Raw genomic sequence first — 23,052 nt, 5'->3', positions numbered from 1 at the left:
TACGTGAGGAAGTTACAATATAATGTGATGCAAGTAAAGGAGGCATTGGCAGCTGTTTACTTCAAAATGGGCAGCCAGTTGCTTTCGCGTCTCGTAGTTTAAATGAAGCTGAAGTAAGATACAGCCAAATCGAGAAGGAGATGCTTTCATTAGTATTTTCGATAACTCGGTTCAAGAATTACAATTACGGACACCCTAAGGTGACGATTCATACAGATCATAAGCCCTTGCTAAGAATCATCAAAAATGATATTCATAAAAATACAGCTATGTTGCAACGAATGCAATTAAAAACTCTCAAATATTTTACTTTGAAATTCATTCCTGGTTCGCAGATGTACATGGCTGATATGCTTTCAAGATCTCACCTTAAGGAGACTGGACCGGAAGACATAGACATGAAAAAAAATTGTTCATGCAATTTCTTTAGCTGAGAATCTTCCTATACCTACTGAAGAGTTAGAAGCACTCAAGCAAGCTACAGCTAGTGACTATATTTGTGATGTTAAGAGAATATGTTGATCAAGGTTGGATGGAAGTCAATAGAAAATTACTTTCTCCAAACCTGAAGATTTTTTATGACTTAAGAGATGACCTAGATGTTAAGGAGGATTTGATTTTCTACAAGTCCAGAATTGTAGTTCCTACTTTAATGAGAAGACAGATGATGGAAAGAGTTCATTCACAGGCACATCTTGGTATTGGGAAAACTATTTCGCGGTTGCATATGTTGATGTATTGGCCTCGAATGTCAACGGACATTGCTGACTTTGTGGGATCCTGTTCAACATGTCATACTTTCCAGAATAATAATGTTAAGGAACCACTCATTTCTACAAGAATCCCCGAGTACCCCTTTCAGTCGTTAGGAATAGACATTGGGGAACACTAGATTAATATCTTTCTTGCCATGGAGAATTATTATTCCAGATGGTTGGAAGTTATTACACTGAATAACAAAACGACAACTGAAATTTTAAAGAAACTAAAAGTGTTGTTTAGTACGTTTGGTATCCATGAAACTCTTTGATGTGACAACAGTCCTTTCCAGAGTAATGAGATGAGAAAATTCGATATTTCATGGGGAATCAAAATTATTACATCTAGCCCCACATATCCTGAAAGTAATGGCTTATCAGAAAAAGGTGTCGGAATAGCCAATAAACTCATAAAGAAGCGGTGATCTACAGTTGGCTCTTTTAGAGTACAGAACCACCCCGCTCACTGGTCTTGATTATTCGCCTAGTCAATTGCTGATGGGAAGACTATTAAGAACAAAGTCACCTTCTGAAGCCAGAACACATCAATGAAGACATCTCACACAAAATGGCTGAGCTCAAGTTTAAAGCAAAATCCCATTACGATGGCTCAGCCAGTTCTGAGAAAAAGTACTGTGTGGATCAGCCAATCTACATAAGAGATAATAATAGATGGAAGGAAGGTAAAGTGGTTAAGGTGTTAAACGTGCCTAGATCATACATAGTGGAGAGTAGTGTTAATGGTCAACATTTTCGGTGAAACTCAATTCACATAAGAGCGCGGAAACAACGATCCAGTGTGAATGTAGAGGTTCCAGCGGTTGTTCCAGACTCACCAAGGAAGCAAGATTCTCAAACTACAGATACGGCGGAAAATCCTTTAGAGGTTCAGTCGCCTAAGGCTTCTAGCTCACCAATACTTGATATGAAGACAACGAAGTCGGGAAGGGTGATTAGACCTCCAAAAATATTGGATTTGTAAATATGTCCGTTATTATTGAAGTATTACTATTGTTATGTTTTTTTAAAGTATTATCATCTATCTTTTGCTAAGGTTTAGTGTGGCTTCGCCAGATCTGATGTAATGTGTCTTTTGCTTGTGTTCTCTATGAGAAATAAAATAATAAATAAATGGATAAATAAAACTTGGATGGTTAACGCCTGAGGGCAGGGGTGTATCTGTGTCGGTGAGGCGACGCTCGCTGCTGCTTCTGGCGTGGTATCTCCTTTTAAGCTGGGTCTACGGTTGAAAATTAAGAATTAAGAATTAGTCGTGTACTTAACATATGACTCTATGTACGCTAGTGTAATGGTTTATGATTGTCGTGAAAGATTTTTGACATATCGTGTGCGAACTATGTGATGACTTAATAATTAAAGAGATTTTTTTTAAAATCTTTTTCCTTAAGAATTATGGGAAGCGCCAATCAGAGCACAGTGGAATGTGCTGTTGGTGCGAAATAATTTTTCGTTAGGAAAGCAGGTATGTAGTAGTACGAAATGAGTAGGAAATACAGAATTACTAACATCATGTTTAAAAATAATAAATACCAAGAAGAACATTGCTCGAATATTTTTTAAAAAAAAAGCTCTGTTTAAAATATTTATTTTGTTTTATGACTTTGTAAATTAATAATTATGATTTTTTATGTTATTATATGAGTATATTAATATGTATTTCTATTCATGAATATATTTTCTTACTCTAAAGCTTTTTTATGGTGGCTTGGAATGGATGATACAATCATTACATGACTTAGTATTTATATATTAAAATTAAATATCATTGATTTTGAATGGTGTATCGATTCCACTTTCGAATTGAAATATTGCAATTTTTTTGTTCAATCGCAGTCGTTCAAGTTCATAGGTGCATAACCAATTTCACTATGAATAAAAATGTTACGCTAAACATATTATCTTATTAATCAACAAAGATTATAAAGAGAAATCCATTTTAAAATGCAGATGATACCTACGAATATATATATATATATATATATATATATATATATATATATAAGGGGGGGTTTGTCTGTAAAGTCGGTTTACGGACGATAATTTTACGTGATAACGTCATAAGAAAACATTGATGAAAAATTACATACTTTTTAATTTTCAAATATTATTTACAGTTTTTGCTAATTAAATATAAGAAATTGTTTAATTGCAATCACGAACAATTATTTATAGAAATAAACTGAAATCAAAACAATATCAATAAATTGTTAATTTGAAATTATGAAATTGGACAAATAAATCAAATTTTTTAAATTGTTGCTTTTAAAAAGCCCGCCTTAACCTGTTTGATATTATAGAAGATTTTCTCGCACGGTGGTTGGCAGGTTCTTGCACGCTCGGCTCAGGCGGAACGTGACAATGAGTCATGCTTTTTCGTGCGTGCAGCCGGCGTTCATCGATTTATAAAACGTTATCACGTCAAAAAAAATTAAATAACATGGCTACTTTCTCGCCTGTTTTTATTGGCTGGAATTAACGACCACTAATTCAATCATAAACTGGATATTACTTAACCATGTGCTCGTCGATGTACAGGTAAAGTTTATAATTCTTAAGGTTTGCAATTGTAAACCCACCTTAAGGCCCGGTATACATTGACACGGAAACTGAGACGGATATCCAGGAACATTTCACTATCACGTCTGCTGCTTCCGCAGTGCACGGAAACGTACAGTTTAGTGTCCACCTGAGAGCCAATAGACCGACTCACAAATGGATATGGGCCTGAAGGCAGTCTCGGAGACGAACACGCGCTAGTCTCAGAGAGTGCAACAGTCGCAAGCGGACGTGTTCATTCCTGTTGTCGTGCCTCGGTCTCCAGTCTTCCGCCAGTGTTGGAACAGTTTCTCAGCTCTCCAGGACTTGATCTCATTCTTGTGTGTAATTTTCATTTTTACGTCGGAATACATATAAAATGGTGAATTATTTTTTTAATGAGCAATAAGAATGTTATGCCCGATAAAAGAGAGCGGACTGGCAATGAAGTGATGATGATAAGAATGTGAAATAACCAGCATATAATTAATGTCCTTTCGTCAAACTCCTAAATATTTGTCACGAGCTTGATATGTGACTTTTTTTTCACCAGTTCTGCAAGAAACATTCACATGTTGACAGCTAAATACTTTACAAAACCAACAAAATAATTACTGATGTACGAATAGCTAGACTAAAGCCATATGAACCCATGATTCACTGAACCGCAACATTCAGTTGTCGAATTCTGAATTATAGCTGAAGCAACTATCAAAGTAAGTAACCCATTATCTTGAACAGAGAGTAGTGTTTGCAGACACGCTTCGAAAACTATTAAGTTGTCGGACATATAAAAACTCTGTTATCACAAAATATCTTATTATAATGTTAAGTCGACCAAAATGACACCCTTATTCTTTTGGCAGCAACCAGTTACAGGCATTAAACTTATTATGAGACGTTAACAAGACGAAGAACTATCCCCCGCTTCTTCATATTCTGCCAGCCCAACAGTGTGTGTGTATATACCAGAGTTTAAAGTTTTTTTTAATTCCAGTTAACCGTTTTATTTCTAAAGTTTATAGATGAGCCAGAATTAGATTCGTTCTTTGAATGAGAAGATTTATTTAAAACAATTTCATGGGCATATGTAATGACGTATATCCATAAAATTTGCTTGAAACCTGAGTGGGATGTAACTTGCAGAGGCCACACGCCACAACGGAAGTAACCTACCATCATGAAGGAAACTATTGGTCTAGCGGCCAGGACTTCTTATGGTCAGGATGAGACAAAGGCCATGAGTTCGCTTCCCGAATGGGTGAAGGGGAATTTGTCACAAGCTGGGAATCTCTTTCTTATGTTTAGGACTGAGGTCCCGATCAGACGGGCGAACTAGCGATTCGCGAGCGCAAATCTATTTGGTAGGGTTTATAATCTACGCAAGGAACGCAATGACGAAACATGCAACACAACGCAAGAAACTCTTGGTCGTTCATATGGCAGGAAAGTCGCAAGAAGTCACCAACCCTACAATTTAAAACTGATAAACAGTATAAAACAGGTTTCTTTCCAGAATCCTTTTGATAGTTCACGTTTATAATAGAAAAACATGAAATCATCAATTTGATTTAGGCAAAAGTTAAAAAGTTTAACACGTGAAAACGTGATGCACGTAGTAAAAACATTACCTTGCACATAACTTCTGAGTTCTTGACAATTTTTGGAACATTTAATTTCAAGCATGGAAGCGCAAGCCGAAACGCGAGAAGTTTAAAGTTGGTCGATGCTTGCATTGCGTATTGCATTATGAGCAGTTTATAAACAGGTACTTGAAAACGCCATCATTTAAATTTTTTTTTCTTGCGTTCTTACGTTTCTTGCGTAGTTAATAAATTCGTTCCTAGCATGTTGCTAGCGACAGGGTGGCAACACTGTGAACGACATTAGCGCCCGACTGAATGATGGCTGAGGAAGCGTTCTATAATTAGCTACCTACTTGCTGTTCGATGTCGATGAGTACATATTGTTGAGAAGGAAGCAGTAGGGTGTACAACGTACCAACATAAATAAACAAACATATGGATAACTTCATCTTCTATAGCCTCATTTGGGGAGATAGACCGACAATTTTTTTTTTTTTTTTTTTTTTTTTTTTTTTAGAATAAGTAATAATGTCGGTAAGGATATTTGGTTTTATTTTGCTAATGATTGAAGATTGGATCTCAAAAAAAAAGTGTCTTGCCATGACATTGGACGTCACCGAATCAGGGACGTAACTACGGCAAAGAAAAACGCAATTGATTGTACTAACTTGAAGTAAAATTAAACATATTGTGTATTAAATGCTCATAAGTATTTTTAGTGATTTGGAATTCATAACCAAATTTTTATTTTGATCGCTTACTATTTATAGAATCCACTCTACATTAATATTTTGTAATTATATTTACCAATGGTCTATTTATTTACATTTCACTGAATCTCCGTAGATATCTCAACTGGAAATGACTGTGGGCACATTAGTTCGGTCAGCTGTTAGGCTCGTTCTACAATGACACGGAAAAGAAGACGAATCACGTAAACGGAGACGGATCTCACGGAACAGAGTGTTTACAAATAGCACGCAGACAGAGACGGACCCGCACGGATTAGCTCGGCGATGCAGAGCTCTTACGTTCACGTCGCTCCGTACGACCAGTAGAAGCCGAGCACTTGACCGCGGTGGTAGCCATGTTTATTTATGTTCTAGACACGTTAAAAATGGTTTCGAGCACAAGAATATCCAGTGTTATATTACAACTTTGTCGTTTATTTTCATTATCTAATTAAATTCAGCCCATGCTATGATCTAGGAGCATAATATTGTAATTTGCAATTTCATTGGTCGCCATTTGTTACATTTCCGTGCACTGTGGAAGCAGCTGACGGGCCAGCGGACGTGACGAACGCGCGTGTTTCTGTTCCCGTCCGCAGCTGGCGTCGGCGCTGGAGCACCTGCACGCGCGCGACCTGGTGCACCGCGACGTGAAGCTGGACAACATCCTCGTGTTCAAGTCGGACTTCCTGCGCATCAAGCTGTGCGACTTCGGCGAGACGCGGCGCTCCGGCACGCTCGTGCGCAGGCGCAACGAGTGGCTGCCGTACGCGCCGCCGGAGGTGCTGCTCACCAACAGCGACGAGACGTACAAGTGAGGCCCGTCCTGCGCGCAGACTGCGTCATAGTCGTCGCAAGTGAAGCCGTTTATTCTCCCCATTTCTGTCTGATTTTCACATACCAATATGGCGGACTTTTGTTTACATATGTATAATCTCTTCTATCTTGCTTTTAATAACGACTGTAGTTAAGTTGTTCGGGAGAAAATTAAATTTAAATATTAGTGTTTAATATGTTTATATATATTAAAAGTCCAAAACGAATCTTCATAATTCAAATGTAATGGTATGAGTTGACATTTTTCTCCAATTTAACCTCCATTTATACATTTGTAAACGGCCGCCATATTAATACGTGTATTACATTGAAATCCCCCTCCCCTTTTGGCTTCACCCCCTCTTCTAGAAACGGAACTCAAGCTCCAGCTGCATATTTCCCTAATTTCTGTTTCCACAATGGCGCGTCGCCTCCGTCCATCCGACCGTCCGTCAAAAGCTTGGCAAGCTCTAAGAGGCGGACAGATGGATTATATCTATAGTTTTGGCCGCGGCAGTTATTTGTTACCAGAATATACGCAAGCCTGGTACTAGTATTAGGCAGAGATCGCTCTAGGTTTAACTCCTGCTTCATGTTATGTTATTGATAAAAACCGTGATATGTTTTCAGCCAGTCAGAGGCTCTGAACACCCTACTACGTCGTAATTTCAGAACTTTATTTAATAAATAAAAAAAATCGTGTATTGACTAGCTTGAGCCGGATATTATTTATTTTTCTTTATTATGTTCGCACTATGGAGTTAAACTGTAAACCTCACGTTCCAATTTCCAAAGGAGACAAAATATTTCTGCATTTAGTTTGCAGTTCCTATGATGTAATAGCTTTTTTCCTTGTAATTACACATTGCCAACTACATCGTAAATTTTTTCGAAGGCTAAAACAACCAAAATAAACAAAGGAATGGGATTAAGTATATGTCCGTTATAGCCAGGCCGCTGTGCTAGTTTTGTGTTGTGTAACTGCTATCACTATAACACTCCATATGCTTATACCAAATTAATAGTGTCCGAGCTATTAAATCGTCCATGGCTGGTGTGGGACATTCTGCAGGGAGGAAAACGTACTTAGAGTTTGGTCAGGATGTACCAAATAGAGTGGAATGGGAGGGTGAGTAAAGGTGGGAGACAGAGTAGAGAGAGGGCAATATATAATCAGGAGGGGGAAACTCAGTCTTTACAGAGAGAAGGAGAACAGAAACTGACTTGCTGGTCGTTAGAACATTAGGGGACTAAAATATACTGAAGGAGGAGAAGGCGACAGGGAGGAGGGTAAGGGAATAGTAGACGGGACTGCTTGCCACCGGCCATGTGTTGCAACTGCAGCAGGTAGGTCGGTATTCCCAGATGTTCGGGTCAGGTAGTGAATAAGCACTGCCTTGTTGGAATACAACCGTAAGCTAACTGGTGGCCAAACCGAATCCCAGCAAGGAAACAAATCGGCAACCGTTTTAATAAACGCTGCCCTGCGCGAGGCTAGAAACTGGTTTCAGTGCATTCTAGCGGACGTTTCGCAATCATTGGTAGAATTGTTGTGGCAAAAATAGAAGCGTCTTTCTAATTTTCTCAAAGTACATTTTTAAGTTGTGATTATTTCTTGTTATGACCATTAAAGTTTTAAAAAAACTGTATTCCAAGATAGTTTCGCTATCATAAAGTTTCATTTGACACACCAACACGCTTGGTACGTCCCCCGGTTATCACAAAAGTGACTATATTCGAGTCAATGGCGCCAGACGAGGGTCCGCCATCTGGACGAAATTAAGGAAAAAGTGAGCTCTGCGCATGCGCGGAATTTGGGCAACAGACAGGACACCAAGTTTAAATGACTGGCCGTGTCCCATAGGTTAGGGTACAGATGTAGCATGTGTTTGTGAGTGGTAATACCGGCCTCGGACTGAACGGCCGGCCCGATGTTCTAGGGCCGTGAGCTCACACGACGTGTGGCAGTTCGGCGTGGTGATCTTCGTGTGCCTGACGGGCTGCCTGCCCTGGCAGAAGGCCAGCGGCGACGACCCCCGGTACACGCGCTACCTGCTGTGGCACGGCAGCTCCGGGGTGCTGATGCCCGTGCGGCGACCCAAGCTCTTCAAGCTGCTCACGTCCAAGGCGCAGCGCCTGTTCCGCAAGTTCCTGGAGCCGCGCGCCGACAAGAGGCCGTCCACGCTGGCCGACCTGCACAAGTTCGCGGACGACCGGTGGCTCACCAAGACGTCCCTGGACAGGAACACAGGTGACATGCGACCACCCGGTGCTGGGCACAGACATAGCGTGCAGCTGCGGAGAAGTATACATGAGCGAGACTTTCAGTACCCGCCAGTCATGTTTAACATCTGACTACGATAACGAGCAAATTCACGTGTTTTCATGTTCAAATACACTTTTAATACGATACTAGGACACCAAATTGTACAAAATGCCGAGCGTAATAAATATATACGCAAATTGTGTTTCAATTACATTTCTGGACACGAATCACCGCCGCTAGAATTCGCTGCCGGAGCAGCCAAATGGACTGTCAAATCATTTGATTTGCAGAGCGAAATTTTAAACAATATAATGAAACGGCTTCGTAAAAGCGAAAAAAATACTTGAAAACATACTAAACCCCGGACCTGATTTTGACAAGGGATTTTTATTTATTAAAATACTGCCCATCTGGTTAGATTTCATTAAACAGTTAATACCATAAAGTTTGCCTTTTAATTTGTGAACTGGTTCGCGCCATCCCCCGTAGATGGCAGCACTGTGGTTGTTGTACATTTCCGTTTCTTGTCTTCCGTCGCATTCACGAAATTACGCTCACCCAAACCTGTATACCGAGAGTTAAGATGTTACACATCAATAAGTCGTAGGTTGGTAACGAAATGTTTACAAAATTTATGGCGTAAAATGAACATGTAAATCGACATGTAGTTTCCCGTCTGAAGTAGGGACTACCTGGATGAAATGATGGTGACTCATACAGGCGCGTAGGAACCGGGGGGGCGACCCAGGCGACTGCCCGGCCATAACATTTCATGGCCGGGCAAAGTGATGGTTTTTCCCGGCCATTGCATCAGATGAACAAGAGGCATTGTCTTCATTGCGATGCTAAGTGGTTTTGTGGGATTTTGTTGTATGTGCGTTACTTTATTCTTTAAATAAATTAAGATTTTTCGATAAGTGTACAGGCACAATAAATACGGCAACTGTTCTTGTTTTCTTCTAAATATTCACGTTTCACAGTGCTGATAGCGGAAATATTGTGGGATATAAGACCAGTAAATGTTTTCGCTCATTGCAGTAGCTTACGCTCCGTTTTTGTCCACCCTTGTCTACCTGACCATCAGACCCTTGCATTCACCCCGCCTCGTTTCTACCAAACGGTAACGACCTGACGTTCAGAGCGCTTTCCACATCAGTCATCATTCAACAGCTGTACTAAACTTTGTGAGCCGTACTACAGAACTGTTTAAAATAAACTTATTTATCTGTAGTATCGTGAGTGAGTAGTGCGGAATGGCAGTGATGAAAAACATTTAGGGTTTAAGGAGAAAATTTATAACAGTATTTTATTTTTTGCGGCGTACAATAACTCAGAAAAGCATCAACTTTTTCAACAACCGTTCTGCACAGTCCTGCAGTTTATGACAATCACCGCCTAAAAACAGTGCACATTAGGCTGTAATGCCTGTGAAGACAAAGATCCTAAAGAAGAGTTGGATTCCTTTAACGCAGGTATTACTTATGAGCACTTTAGACTGAGACGAATTTTTACATGATCCCGAAAACCATATCTAATATACCTATTTAACATTAAAGTTTAGTATGTCGGTACATTATTTTTTTCCGCTCGTCGCTCGTGATTATTCCGAGTAATAAAAATTTTTCTTTGAATCTACAAATCATTGAACAAGAATTTATCAAGCAGATTTGCAGTTATTTATAAGCATCTTCACTGGCCTATTCTGTGGGGTTCGCATTTTAAACTTATTCTTAAGGGGAGTTTGACAGTAAAGAAATTAAAATATTGACTTTTTTAATTTTTAATACCAAAATAAAATTTCGACTTTCCTGAATAAAATGATATGAGTGTTATTGCGAAAAGCTTTTTTTCCATCTTTAAATTTTATTTTTTTAAAGTTGAACTGCATTTTTCGAAAATTTAATTTTTGGTGACTTTTTTAAATTTTAAATGCTATGTCGAACCGCTCACTATTCCGAGTTTTGTTATATTGTGATTTGACTTTATCAATTTTAATGTGTTATTTTGTCATATAACTCATAATATATTTAGATTTTCAGATTTATTAATGGTAAAGCCGATTTTCTGTCACGTTTTAAAGTAATATTCAGTGGAGACTAGGTACACCATATGCTTGTGTCAATACATTCTGAATATTGGCATCATCTAAGAATATTTAATTAAAGGTGTGTAACATTAAGAGTTCTCCTGTCCTGATATTCAAATTAATTTACTTAAGAGTGGGCAATGAGTGGGATAATGACGTCTTTGTTAAATTGTTTACTAAAGGCTCAGCCTCACTTAAATATTTGATTATAGCTTGTTTTGATTATTGCATTGTTTGTTAGCACATATTAAGAAAATGTAACTATAGCTATGGATAGTTGGCAAAATATATTATCTCACACTACAAATATTAATCTTCAACCACCGTCATGTAATTATGATGCAATTAGTGAAACATATTTGTAATTATAAATACATATTTGCCTTTTATACAGCTCTAGATAACTTGATGATATCTGGGGACTAAATTTGAAGGTGCTTGTAATTTATGTACTCTGTGCAGTGGGAAAATTAAACAAATTGCCTTTAAAATGAATTCTACGAGGCGAAAACTGTAAAGTGAACACTGTTTTGTGATGCCGAGCCTTAAGTAAATTTGTTATAAAAAAAAGTTAAAATTTCTGCTAGTAGTACATTCTATTTTTATGTACGAAAGATGCTTAAATAGCACCATTTTGCTCCTTAGAATACAAGTTTCTTTTCTACCGGGGGAGAGCCCCCGGATACCCCCTTTGTTAAATCCACCACTTATAATGATACTCTCCTTTGCCCCCCCCCCCCCCCCCATTAAATATTTGCTTCCTACGCGCCTGGACTCATAGGAGCGGGTTGCCCTGTCCGAATGACAGATTTTGATCTCAAATACTGAACATGAAGTTTCATACGACTTTTGATGAAAGAAAAGTTTAACACATGTATAACTTAAGTATATGTGTAATATGTAAAGATAAATATGCCTTCGAAAAAAATTCCAAGTTTGGAGCTGGGCTTGGACGTGACTGACGTACGTGATAATGAAATCCTTGGATGTAAATAGTGATAAACAACATTCTTGTGAATTGTGGCCACGAGTTTAAGAAATCAGTGAGAACAAATTTTTTGACGTGACAACGTCTAATAAATCGATGAACGCCGGCTACACGCACGAAAGTGTCCCACTACGGATGTATCCTGTTTGCTCATTGTACGCATGCGTGGCATCTCTCTTCCACTCGATTGGAACAACCATCGATTTGACTTTTCAATCATATTTTCGTTGTTTGAATTATTAATATTATATAATTTAACGATCGTCCGCCGATTTTCAGCACAATCGGTACGGTTATTTAAAAGTAATGTTAAATAATTCAAATACGTTTTGAACCAACAATGGTGTTTTACAGTTACACATAATAATTCAAATTACACCCGGGATCTTTTGCACAATGTTTTAAAAAATATTGTAACACATAAATAAGTTTGGTGTATTTGGGATGCGTATTTGTTATAAAATCGTGTTAATAATATTCCCCTACCGTGAACAAAATTTTTATATATATACATATATATAATATCTGAAACTACATTATTCTAGAATGGCGTCGTGGGCGTGTGGTTAGCGTACCTAACTGTTCAACTATAGGTTGTCAGTTCGAAACCCAGGTGCTGCAATTTTTTTTTGTACTTTTAAAAATAAATACGGCGCACGCAACATTTCAAAAGTAATAAATATATTTGAATTTATGAATGCAAATAAAAATAAATTTATTAATTCAATTGCACATTTCATTTCACTCCTTTGTATCCATAAAAAATAGTGATAATTCAATAAAAATGATTCAATTTTATTCATAAAAGTATGCAGAGGTAGGTTTTATCATGGAAAAGATAGAAAAATTAAAAAAAACTTCTTCCTCAAAGAATATATTATTTTTAATGCCTAACTGGTTTGGTTTCAAAAACCTATTATGGCTCAGTCTCAGGCCGAATATATTTCCTTTTCATCTGGATCAATCATTTCATCAATGTTTTGTTATGACGTTGTCACGTTAAACTATCGTCCGTAAACCGACTTTACAGACAACCGATTTTTTTTATGAAGCTTCGTTCTTTGTATTTTTTTTTAATATCGTTTATAACATAAACTAAACTTTATAATATATAAACCTTCAAAAACAACCATTCAAACGGGAATTGGGTTATTTTGAGGGTTATTACTATTTACACCCTAGGTCTTCATATATGAAATGGTTGTACCTCGCACAAGATTTGTTTTACTCGCCGTCTCTTTTGCTCCAAGCCTGCCCCACACGACACCCATTTCCTTAGCAGTTTTCATGTAATTTTTATGCTAGCGCGCCTGCTCCCGTGTGGGTAACATTTCAGCACCCTTCCAAGGGGTCTGGCTCTGGGTATAAAAGTTTTCATAACAGAAGTCTTAGCCAAAACCGTAATAGAACGTGTTCTATTTTTCTGCTATACCCACGAGCTGGAGCCGTCAAGATGGCGGACCCACGTGTTGCAATATAACCCCGTATATAGTCTGTATTGTCAACATTAAGGGACGTAACAAATGTAATGGTATGCCAAATGAAACTTTATAATAGTAAAACTACTATGGAATATATTTGTTAAGCTGAAATTGCCACAGAAAGAAGTAATCGAAAATTTTAAAATACGTTATGAAAATACGTTGCAATTTATATTACCCATTATCTCCTATCACATCCGTAGAAGTTGCGGTAGCGTAGTGGCGAAGGGCACGATGGCAGAGGTAGAAAGGTGACTTTTGAATGTAGTTCGAATCCTCATCAATCCTATTTTTTTTTTAGTTTTTTTTAAATAACAGATAATTAAATTGTACATACTGTTCTTTCTGCAAATATAAATTATTAGAATTAATTTATGATATAATATTATTAACTACATTTAGGTGTCTCAGTCCATTGATTTTATTCATAGTACTATGTACCTAGATTTATTTTTACTTTTAAAAAAGTAAAGTAAAATCACATGTTCACAAATAATTTAAACCAAAAGTTAATTTTATAATTAAAACGCCAACGTTTATTAAGAAACGAGTGTCCATAAATTAATAATGAATAAACTGATACTTCATAGCGACACACCTGTGAGGGTAAAAAAAAAAACATGCAAAATGTTTTTCTTCACCGAAGATTTAAATTTATTACGTGGTATGTGCGTGTTTATTTGTCTCACTGGGTTACAAAAAATATTAGTTACAATTATTCCTCTAATTATGTAGTTAAATATATAAGTAATCAATAAATCTTATATATAACATATATGAATCGGTAGCATTTTTTTACTATTACAATGAAATTAGCTTGATTAACTGTATAATTAAATTAAAATTAGAATTTAAACCGTACATAAACTACATTTAGTAAACCCAATGTCCCTTGTATCATTTAAATTTATATATTTTTAGATTTTGAAATTAACCTACAACTTAAAAATATATTTGTAATTCCAAAATTGCTCTTAATTTGTTTTTAAATACTAAACCAATTTTGTTATTTATTTGCAAATGAAAAATATAAGATAAAATATCAAATAATATTTCCGCAAGTTCCATAATTTTTAACACAAACAGGTGTTTTTTTTTTTCAGTATTTTGATAAGTTGACTACGACAGGTTTATCCTCCCCTGATATGTTTGCTTTGGTCGGCAACTGCGTTGGCTGGTTTTCTGTTAGCATTCTAGGTATCGTGTGTATGGAGTTAAGAAATCTTTCTGCGGTTCTGCTATACAAATTTTTATGAAAATTTTTATACCCATGGGTATAACAGAAGTTATAGCAGAAAATGGGCATCGTGTGGGGTGGGCTTTAGGCCTGTTCCACAATGACACGGAAACGGAACAGACGGAAACGGAGACGAAAACGGTGTATTGTTCCGTTCCGTCCGTATTTTTCTCGTTCTACAATACACGGACCCGTAAGAAATCTTGGCCAATAAGAAAGAGCGAGCGTGACGTAACTGAAAACTACGAGTATCAAGTGAGCTACCTGTTAAATCGAAATGTATGGTTGTTAACTTGGTAATGTAAGTCGATTTTTTTTTTTTTTGCGTTGTGGCGGTGGTAAAGTAGTCCTTCTCCGTATTCTCATATATATCAGGTATATCTTTAACCATGAAAATTAAATGTTCATCAAAATTCGTCATGATGAAACCCACGTGCACAATTCAAATTTCAAAACAAAACTTGTTTTGTTGTTCACGCATAAAAAAGTAGTCGAAAATACGGGAACCAACATTAGTCAAAACTAATATCTTAATTAACATGAACGCGCAACTGTAGCTTGACAACTGCAGTGAATAAATAACGTGCTCCTATTGGTCTAACGGAGTAACGTAAACGGAAGACTTCAGCACTGCTGAGCAGGTCCGTGCGGGTCCGTCTCCGTTTGCGTGCTATTGTAGAGGCTCTGTTCCGTGAAATCCGTCTTCGTTTCCGTGTTCCGTCTCCGTTTCCGTGTCATTGTGGAACGGGCCTTAGGAGCAAATGAGCCTAGGCCAAAAAGAGTTGGTATCGCTGGTACAGGCAAAGAGAACAACTTGAAGTTTTTTTTTTACCTGCCACAAAAGCAGACGTCTTGCGAAATACAATTGCGAATTTAGATTCATCTGAAGGTGAAACTGCTTAGACAATACCTAATATCGTGCTACAAATGAATAGAGCTTAATAAAATTATGTTGTGTGTGTTTTAACGTAAGTTTGCCAATACTAATAAAAATACTTTATTTAAAATATCATATATAAATATATGATCATCATTGTAATTTGTAAAGTGATACTTAAGTTGTTCATTGCCATAAATATCACAACTTGCTGAACATTACGAACAACGCAGAAGTAGACGATAACACCCGGCACACTACTTGCCCTCGCAACTGTTCCTCGAGAAGAGAAGCAATCCAGTGTTGTGCTCCGGGCACCGCATTTGTAGGAGAGGGGGGGGGGGGGCGCCAAACTGGAAGAATAACTTTTACTATAGGCCTAGATATTTACTTGGACATCGTAGTGTTAGAACAAGAAAGAACACATGCGTGTTTACCGTCAAATATTTCAAAACTGGTATTTTTCGCGTACCATATAATCGATGTATTCAAAATGAAATGACTACAAAAAATTATATTTATTTACCATCTAAGTTGAATAAAAAAATATTTCAAATGGTGGAATGAATATGAGATGGCGTTATGAGGTGTTGGCGGGAATGGTTTTGTTTTATTTGGTTGGTTTGATAAAGATGAGTTCTTTCCGCGAGTGGAAACTATTCTAGTATGGGGCCTCGCACCGGCCCATTTACTTTTTTATTCTCCCAGTTTGTCTAGTTTTCTGTTAAAAATATAATGATTTATGGGAAAAGGAAAATTAAATTTCCGTGCGCGTGCATTTTAAAGTGCTGGCCTGTAACTATTTCAATTGATGATCTCGAATTATAAAAATCTTTAAAAGATTTATTGCCTGATATAAAGACCTGGTTTCACAGGAGTTTGATCGTAAGAACTTATAAAACTAACCCGAGGATGAATTATCAGGAAAGAATATTAATATTGATGAAGATAAAATTTGCAAAACCATCGTCTAAATTTAAGTTCTAGATTAGCTTCTTCAAAAATGCTGTTTAAAAGAGATAATTTGACATTTTTTGGGAGAGGGCCGGGGGGGGGGGGGGGTTATTACATCAGCCCCATCGCTTCCGGTAAGACTCATCTTCAAAACATTACGCCCCCGTAGAATTACACGGCCCAGGACCCCGCAAAGTCTACGCCACTGCTCATGAATATGAGCTATTACCGGTCTTTTGGGATTATGAACCCACTGCCTTCACCAATTCCACCGAGGACCCTACAACGTCAGAGACAAATTTAGACGAGGTTTTGAACATCAATGCGAGGGATAGAGCATTAAAGAGCACTCCGTCAACTGAGGTACGGCCTGAGACAAGTTGAGCCATCACAGGGGGCTGTCCAGGCACGTATTACTATCGGTGGATACTGTGTGTAGCTGCTTTTTGTCCAGCTGATGATCTGTGCCATGTTTGAGAGACTCCCAAAATATTGGGTATCACGGAAACAATTTTAAATGACCGTATTTTATGGAAATGACTGTGTTAAGGGGTCCGCCTACTCAAGGGTGTAGTTGTGTTAGTGAGTCAGGTTGGTAAGTGCGACACTCGCTGGTGCTTCTAGCGCTGTATCGCCTCTAAGCGTTCTATGGGCAACTATGAGATTAGAGAAGTAACCATAACATTATATGGCGGACGAATGGGGAATTAGGAGTAATGCAAAACTTTGAATGTTTTAAAGAATGTTTATATAGTCTGTATCGGCTGTTATACATTTTTTAAAACCCATTTTCACTTTTCTAAAAATAGTTTGAACACGAAATCCGGAAACAACTACTCATCCGTCCTCAGCGTATTATTAAATGCTTTTTGTAAACAGTCATTACCCTGATATCTTGATCAGTTTTCAAATCGCGTGGTTTTACCTGAAGCTCTGCACAGTGTTGTGAGTGCCCGGGTAGGCGGGCCCTTAACGACGGAAATTTAATGTTTTGAAGAGGGGCCTTATTCGATTGGTCGGAGGGGGGGTAAACAAATATTCCCCAGAGAAAAGTGGGATTAAAAAGGCTTCCCCGGAAAATTGAAAGAAAAAAATCTTAAAATCATAAATTTTACACCACCCTATAACTTTTATTTCGACGATGATTTTTAGTAAGTAATTTTTTTTTTTTGTGATACATTTTTAATGGGTACGTTTTATAGGTACTAACGGTCAAAATCGGTGAAATCGTGTCATTATAAATGATGCAATAAAATCTTTGAAAGTTTTACCTAATAATACGAAATCATGGAAATTGGAACTGAATTCGAAATGTACCGACCAGCACTTGGAACAACATGGTAACAACAATTAAATACTTTCTTTCCCCATGAATGTAAATATTTTTTTTTTCCTTAAAGCGAGACAAACCAGGAAAATGAAAGAAAATGTAAAAGTGTGGCGCAGGGCCAAAGTTCCCCCCAAGGCCGCAGTACGGGAGTCGCGACTGGTCGCTTGTGGCTCGGTGCTTGTCGCAGGCCCGGGGGACGACGAGGGCGGCCTGTGCCCGTCCATGTACAGCTTCCACAGCAGCGCCGAGGAGAAGAACAAGCTGCTGTTCACGCTGACCCAGTACGGCATCGAGACGACGGTGGACCGCGGCGCCAAGAAAGACCGCATCCGCGACTGGATCCAGAGCAGCGTGATCGGCGAGGAGGCGGAGGACGGCCTCGGGGACGACGACGAGGAGGAGGGCGCGGAGCAGAGGCTCGAGAGGGCCGAGATCGCCCGGGGCGGCAAGCGCGCCGACGGCGGGTCGTCCACCGTCACCAGCAAGTCCGGCAGCCACTGAGGCCGGCCCCCCCGCGCCCGCACCGACGCATTACCTTGTTCCACGGGCCATTTCCGTACAGACAACACTTTTTAAATGTTCTCGTGACATTGAAAAAACTTACATTGAATTGCTTGCTTCGACGTGTTCCTGGATGTCATCCAGTTGAGCTGTCGTCTAGCAGAGGTGTGTCTGACTGGTCGTGGTGTAGAATAGGAGAATAAGGTAGATGGGGGATGAGCTAGTCCCAGAGGAAAGTAAGAGGTAAGAAAGCAGATGGACCTCAAGCTCACTTCCGGTCTTTCTATTCTCCCAGATTGTAGACTGCTCTGGGAAAACCCTGGTCAGTGGCGTATACATGAATATTTTTGTGGGGAAGGCAGAGGGAGGGGATAATTAGGAGGAAAAAAAAATAGATAAACGTTTTTAATTTGAACGTATGTATTCAAAAAACATTACTATTGACACTACCACACTGACTCATGGGTCTCAGTAGTATGGCTTCTCACACAGTAACTTACAGTATTCACTGATATATTGCACATATTTCATAACTTACAGGGAAGGGGTATACCTCCTCTAGCCCCCCCCCCCTCACCCTGCATCCGCCAAAGCCCTGTTGATCCAAAACTAAACAATGCGTCCTATGATATAATTATTTGTCGACACACACGTGTGTAGGCTTACAGTTAGGTAATAGTTGTTACTAGCTTTTTTTTTTGTGTATTTTACTTACCTTTTTACATTTATAGTAAGTTCATTCATGCACCTACATTCTTGGGGAAAACAAAAGGCAGGGATATTCTAAGAATACCCACGTGCAAGTATGGACATTCCCATAAATCTGGCAATACTGTGGAGCACGTGTTTTGTGACTGCACAAATATTCGCAACAGTACCTACTTACATTTTGTTGACACATATGAATTAGTGATGTTGACTGATTAACAATTAAATTAAGATGTTTCAATGACTGCACTCTTTTGAGTTAGGGTACGTATGTGGGTTTTCCTATCTTTGGTTCAATTACTATTCAGGTCCATTGAGTAGAGAATTTTGTAGTTTTATTCTTGTATGTATGATTGTATGTAGTGTTATAAAAGATTTTATAAGGTGTTACAGTGATGTGGCTTATTTTGATTCATTACATGATATAAATTATGATTGTATGAATTTATGATCTATAATGATAAGCAGAAACTCTTAATAATGTATTAATGTTGATGAACAACAAAAAGTGGTCCAAATTACTGTTATTTGTCAGAAAACATTATTTATTAAACTAGTAGTGTTGGGTCAATTCCTATAATATGCCGGTTGCAATTTTAGTTTCGGTTCTCATTTTTGGGTTTCAATTTTTCCAATTTTATTCCATTAGGTTTATTACTTTTCAAGATAATGCTATCAAACTTTCCTGATATACATACTTGAAAAAAAAAATAGTTTATTTTGCAACTGTAGCCTAATTAATATTATTTTTATTGTTTTCAATTACAGATAAAATTAGACATTTATACCGATAAGACATTGTAATGTCAGTTAACTGTGAGTCCCAAAATAAATTTACATGTGCGTGCTAGTGTGTTTCTGTTGAACAGTAAAACTAAAATATTATTTTATTTTAAAATATATTTTACATTATAAATAAAAAACATAAAGAATGTGACATTAATTTGTTGTATTTTTATACTATGACAAAAATGCATTGGCGATTAAATTAAAACTAGGTTTGGAACATCGCTTCAACAACATTTCAAATATCAGGCAACACAAGGCAAAAGAACTTGCGCAGACTCCAAAGTTACCGGTTGGTCGTGTGATGAGCACGTCAAAAGGGAAGGGGGTTAGTCTGCAAGCTGACTCCTGGTTGATAATGTTGTTCATGGTTGGATGGCTGGCTGTCCAAGTTACATACATAATGGCTTTTATGTTGGGATTTAAATTTAGTATTAAATTGGGTGTGTCACTGGTGCGGACAAGATGGGCAAAACATTGCTACACATTTCGGTGGAAAAAAATAGTTGTGCAATTTTGCGTACAATGTCACTGAAACAACAGGTGTCTCAATATCAACAGTTAAACATGTTCTAGCATAGGGCCAGGCGAAGCGCAAAACCAGTATAACTTTTTCGACATCTACAGGTAAGAAAATTGACCATAGGAAAATAATATAAGCAGATGTTTTTACGTGTGGTACTGTGCAGAGAAATATTTACTAGTCTATACTGTAGCAGGGAATGCTTGAGAAACTTACTGAAGAAGCTAGGGTTCTGATGGAAAAAGTATCATTGAAAAGAAAGATTTTGATTGAAAAGCTTGGGTTAGCAGCTTGGAAAGGGCACTATATTGAACAAATATGTGGATTCCAAAAGGCTAGAAAAACCATTTTTTACGAAACTCGTATTCATGCTACCCCAGTGTTCAGTGCTTGTTGACAGACTGATCCAGAAATAGACCTCAAAGAATCGATTGGTAAAGATCCACAGTTAATTATTGTGCATGCAGGTGAAGGGGATGGCTTTATTTAGAATGCTTTGCTTATTTTCAAGTCAAAGCAGAAGTCTGGAGACTACCACAACGACATGAATTTTGAAAATTTCTCAATGTTGTTGAAAAGAAAATTACTACCAAATTTGCAGTACTGAATAACACCAGTTAGGTATTATATTGTCCACTTGAACAAAAACCTACATCATTCCTAAAACAAGACATCTAAAATTGGCTGACAAACAAAATTGCATTCCCTGCAATAAAGACGAAAGCAAATCTTTTGCTTTTTAGTAAAACCACACTAATCTAAAATAGAAGCATTAATTACAGTATGTGGCCATGATATTCATCTGCCTCCATGCAATGGCAATCTGAACCAGAATGAGCTTGTGTGGGCAAACATCAAAAACAACATCCGGGAAGAAATCTCTTCATCACTACATGACAAAAAAAAATTGTGAGATTTGTTCAGCAGCTATTCTGTGGAAAGGCTAGTCAAAATTTTACAGGGGACTATGTGAAGAGTGACGGGAGAATATATTTTGAAAATGATAAAATATTAATGATCGTCGGATGTTCAAGTGACAGTGATTTTGCAAGTGATACAGAAAGCGGGAAAAACTGTCTTACAGTGGTAATTTTATATGTCTGTTTCAATGTCTTGAAGTGGGATATACATGTAATTAACAGGTTCTGAAGAACTTTGGGTATAATATAGGCGCAGTTATAAGTTTTTAGCTATGCTAAATTCGACTCGTTCCATTTAAGTTTCTTCAGCTATGCCTTTGGAAGGTCCTTTAAATGTTGATATATATTAAATATGTTTCTATAAGTAAATGAGGTTTATACACCTAATTGAAACAGTATTTTCAATAACCAAATACCATTATAAAATTATACATAAAATTAAAAAAAACTTGACATAATGATGCACATAAAAATGTTTGGACTGATCTTGAGACAGCATTGCTGCTCGTTTAAGAGGGACTCAAGTGTAACGGTTAGGCCAGACCTCTCCAGCCATGCCCCAAGAGGGAGAAAGCGGTTGATGCGCAGAGTGGAATCTGAGAAAGGTCTTCTGCTTCTTGTCGCATTATAGTAAAAATTATTGTAATTAGAGTAGTAGTAAAAATTAATTGTAATGGCACTTTTTATTACTAAATATTGCTGTTAAGAATGAAAAAGTAGTGTTAATTTTTAAGAATTAAGAGTTTTCAATCAACTTAAGTCATTGAAGTTTTCATTCAGTAAAATAAAGTCCTAAAGTTTTTAAAAATAAAATATGATTACTTAAAAAGGTTGCCAATTAATTGAATGTATTTTTTTATTAAGTGAACAAAAATCTAATTAATTAATAGCAAAATTTATATTAAATTTTCCTCACAAACTGACCTATCAACCAAAACCCTGTAATTAAGACAGTTTTTCAATTAATAAAAGACCCAACTGAACAATAAAAACCTGATCAATCAGATGAAAATCCTAATCATAAGTAATGATGAATTGGTGCTGATAGCCCTATTAAAATTATACAATACTTGCAATTTCAAGGTTTTTCTATAGCAGATTAATCAACAAGCTTCCATTCTATTGAAATCAGTGGAATCAGCAAAGTTTCTGAATCGGACATTTAGGATGAACAACTTTAAAATTTATTTATCAGCAATAGTAGAGCAGCACATGAATCATGATTTTGCTTTCATCGAGTGGTTTTTCATATTACACAATGTACTGATTTTAAATAGGGTAATTTTATTTTGTTGTACATTTTCATATTCATGTAACTGTTTTCATGTCAAAATGTATAATAAAAATAATTTGAAATGTTTTCATTACATTTGGCTACAAGCCCTCCACCCTTTTCAGAATATGGTTGAATTGGTATAATCAGCATATAGTAATTAAACTGTTAGTTTTGTTATGTATTTATAAATGATTATCTAAAAAATCTTCAGTTATTGTTCCGAGTAAGTGCTCTTTATAAAGTAACTTAATAAAATTCTGAAATTGTATTTGTATTTTTGAATTCCTCTCATGTTTGATGAGATTATAAAATGACATTACAGTAGTTTCATTAGTCATTTACCGACTGAACGGTTGGTTAGGTTAGCTACATTTAAAATAAAGTAATATCATTTGAACAGTTGTATTCATTTAAAATACTGTAAGTCAGATATAAAATTTTTTTTGGTACATACATAATTTAGGTTTTAAAGGCTTGCCTAATGTATCACGTGTTTTAATTAAGAGTTATCATTTGAGTTTACAAGAAGACTGGTCCCAATGTGGTTCATGCTGAACACTGCACCCATCACTTACATGCATATACCTGGTGCAGCTGCCTGATTTAGTCTGTACATCAGTACATTTGACTAATTCATGTACGGCATTTCCACGTGAATTCCAGGTTTCTGTA

The 23,052-nt window shown here is 37.2% G+C and overlaps 1 protein-coding gene across 1 annotated transcript in view; it reads left to right on the top strand.

Moving 5' to 3' along the window:
* The window catches only part of LOC134546136 (serine/threonine-protein kinase meng-po), an 84,320-nt gene extending 61,551 nt beyond the window's left edge, over positions 1 to 22,769 (top strand). Inside the window, exons 4-6 of the mRNA XM_063388688.1 lie at positions 6,231 to 6,445; positions 8,388 to 8,698; positions 17,854 to 22,769. Of these exons, the coding sequence (XP_063244758.1) occupies positions 6,231 to 6,445; positions 8,388 to 8,698; positions 17,854 to 18,167 (840 nt within the window). The 3' untranslated portion in view covers positions 18,168 to 22,769. The remainder of the gene's footprint in view (positions 1 to 6,230; positions 6,446 to 8,387; positions 8,699 to 17,853) is intronic.
* Positions 22,770 to 23,052: the final 283 nt, after the last annotated feature.

The sequence above is a fragment of the Bacillus rossius genome, chromosome 1 (genome assembly GCF_032445375.1).
Source record: "Bacillus rossius redtenbacheri isolate Brsri chromosome 1, Brsri_v3, whole genome shotgun sequence".
NCBI lineage: Eukaryota > Metazoa > Arthropoda > Insecta > Phasmatodea > Bacillidae > Bacillus > Bacillus rossius.
The sequence above is the reverse complement of the archived record's forward strand: the minus strand, read 5'-3'. Positions and strand labels throughout refer to the sequence as shown.